The 1,968-nt window shown below is 44.5% G+C and overlaps 1 protein-coding gene across 1 annotated transcript; it reads right to left on the reverse strand.

Annotated features, from left to right (window-relative positions):
* Positions 1–434: 434 nt before the first annotated feature.
* On the reverse strand, positions 435–938 carry LOC112080199 (U1 small nuclear ribonucleoprotein 70 kDa-like). Its single transcript, XM_024145952.2, has one exon. The coding sequence runs from the start codon at positions 932–934 to the stop codon at positions 488–490; it is 447 nt and encodes a 148-aa protein (XP_024001720.2). The 5' UTR covers positions 935–938; the 3' UTR covers positions 435–487.
* Between the last annotated feature and the right edge of the window lie 1,030 nt (positions 939–1,968).

Consider the following 1,968-nt stretch of genomic DNA (forward strand, 5'->3'; position numbering starts at 1 on the left):
ATTAAACCTAAACAACTTAGCCCCTATTAACAACCCCCAAAAAACAACCCAGGTTGAATTAACACACCGATAGAGATTTAAGATGAAGAAATATTTAAAATAACTATGCCATCTCTGCCTCACTCGTAAAGGGATTGTAATCAGACAAGTACTTGACAGAGCAGAATGTCAGACTAAAGTTCCGGTTGGGGGAGAGCGTGAATGTCAAGGGACAGTGAGCACAGTTCTCAGTTTGGTACCGAGGGACGGGTTTGAAATAATTATTTTGGGGTGTGGACCTAGTCCTGGGGGTTCAAATACAGAAGAAACAAAACCCTACTTAACCCATAAAACAGACAGTTTGTTATGCCTACACTGCTCCGTTGTGGTTTCTAACAGGGCAGCAGCTCATTACAGTATCATTCACACAAACAGGGTAGGGGTATGTGGGTTTGTTGTATATATATATAAAAAAAAAAACAGGAACTTAAAAATGGCAAAGCCCCGCTTAGTACTCGTCTGCCTGGGTCTCCACCTTGTAGCCGTTCTCATTGGAAACGTAGCCCTCTCCCGACTGCACCGACTCCTGGTCCACCATCAACCCATCCTGGCTGTTCTCCTCTGGCTGGGGCGGCGCTTCGCCCGTTTCGCCCGCCTCCCCGTTACCCACGTCGTCCTGCTCGGCCGAGGGGAGCAGGAGAGAGCCATGCCGGTCCTCCCTGCGCTCCCCGCCACCCCGCTCCCTGTCTCTCTTATGCTCCCTGTCCTTCTCCCTGTCCCCCCTGTGCCTCTCCCGGTCCCTCTCCCGGTCCTTGTCCCTGTGGCTGCGCCTCCGGTCACGGTCCCGCTCCCTGTCTCTGTCCCGCTCCCTCCCGCCACGCTCCTCTGCCACCTCTCCCCCTTCCTCACCCACACTAGGCTCTTCAGGCATCTTCTCTCCTCCCTCCCCCATCATACCCTGTCTCTTATACACATCTAGATGTGTATAAGAGACAGCTCTTGGACATGCACATGACATTTCCTTACTCTCCCCCCCCATTTTCAACCTTGTTCAAAAACCAGGTTTCCATCCAACCTTTTTATGCAAAGTACGGCAGATAAAAAGTAATGACAGGCCTGACGGAAACAGATTTTTGGGTAAATTATCCAAATGTCAACTAGACAAGGTGGAATATGTGTTGGTAAAATTAATTATGCGAGAAATGTCAGTGGAAACAATTATGCGCAAATATTGATACAATAACCATCATTTGGAAGTAAACTTGGGAGTCACGCGATGACATGTGGTCCTCCCACTACTAGTCGGAAAAGCGCGCGGTTCATTAAACTACAGATTACATAAATTAATGAACTTCACAGAGTGGTGAAAGTGCACGGTAATTAGCTTGATGTTACTTTCCAATAAATATTTAGGGTCTTATTCTGGTGACATGATAGTCGATGCTTGGCTGCTGTTTGAAAAATAAAGTCTCACTCTTTTGTCCACATCTCATGTAGGCTATATGTGCGCTCTAGCCAAACATCGTGCTGTTGGTTAGAGAACATATGCCAATAACAAAGTGGGCACACGCTATATAACGCATTTTTTTTGTAACAATCAGTGGGGTTAAATGTGATAAGGAAAAGATAGTTCAATGGGTTTCGATACATCGGAATTTAACCGCAAAATGCATTTTTATTTGCACTACATCACGCAGCCTTTTATTTGCAACAAGTCAATTAGATGGAAACATCTTTGGTGGGAAAACGCATATAATGCCTTATGCAGATAAGAATATTTGCATGAAAATCTGTCGCCAATTGGATGGAAACCTAGCTATTGGTGTACATTTTCTTGAGAATAGACATATGGGTCCAGACAGTTGAGTAAGATGTTCTCAGGGTTGTACTTTAAAGTAAAAAAGGAACATATCAAATACATATATTTTTTTCCTTTTTATTTAAATTTTATCTTCTTTTGTGGGATCATGGATTCATACAAATCACTTG

Source organism: Salvelinus sp. IW2-2015, unplaced genomic scaffold (genome assembly GCF_002910315.2).
Source record: "Salvelinus sp. IW2-2015 unplaced genomic scaffold, ASM291031v2 Un_scaffold12795, whole genome shotgun sequence".
NCBI classification, from domain to species: Eukaryota; Metazoa; Chordata; class Actinopteri; order Salmoniformes; family Salmonidae; genus Salvelinus; species Salvelinus sp. IW2-2015.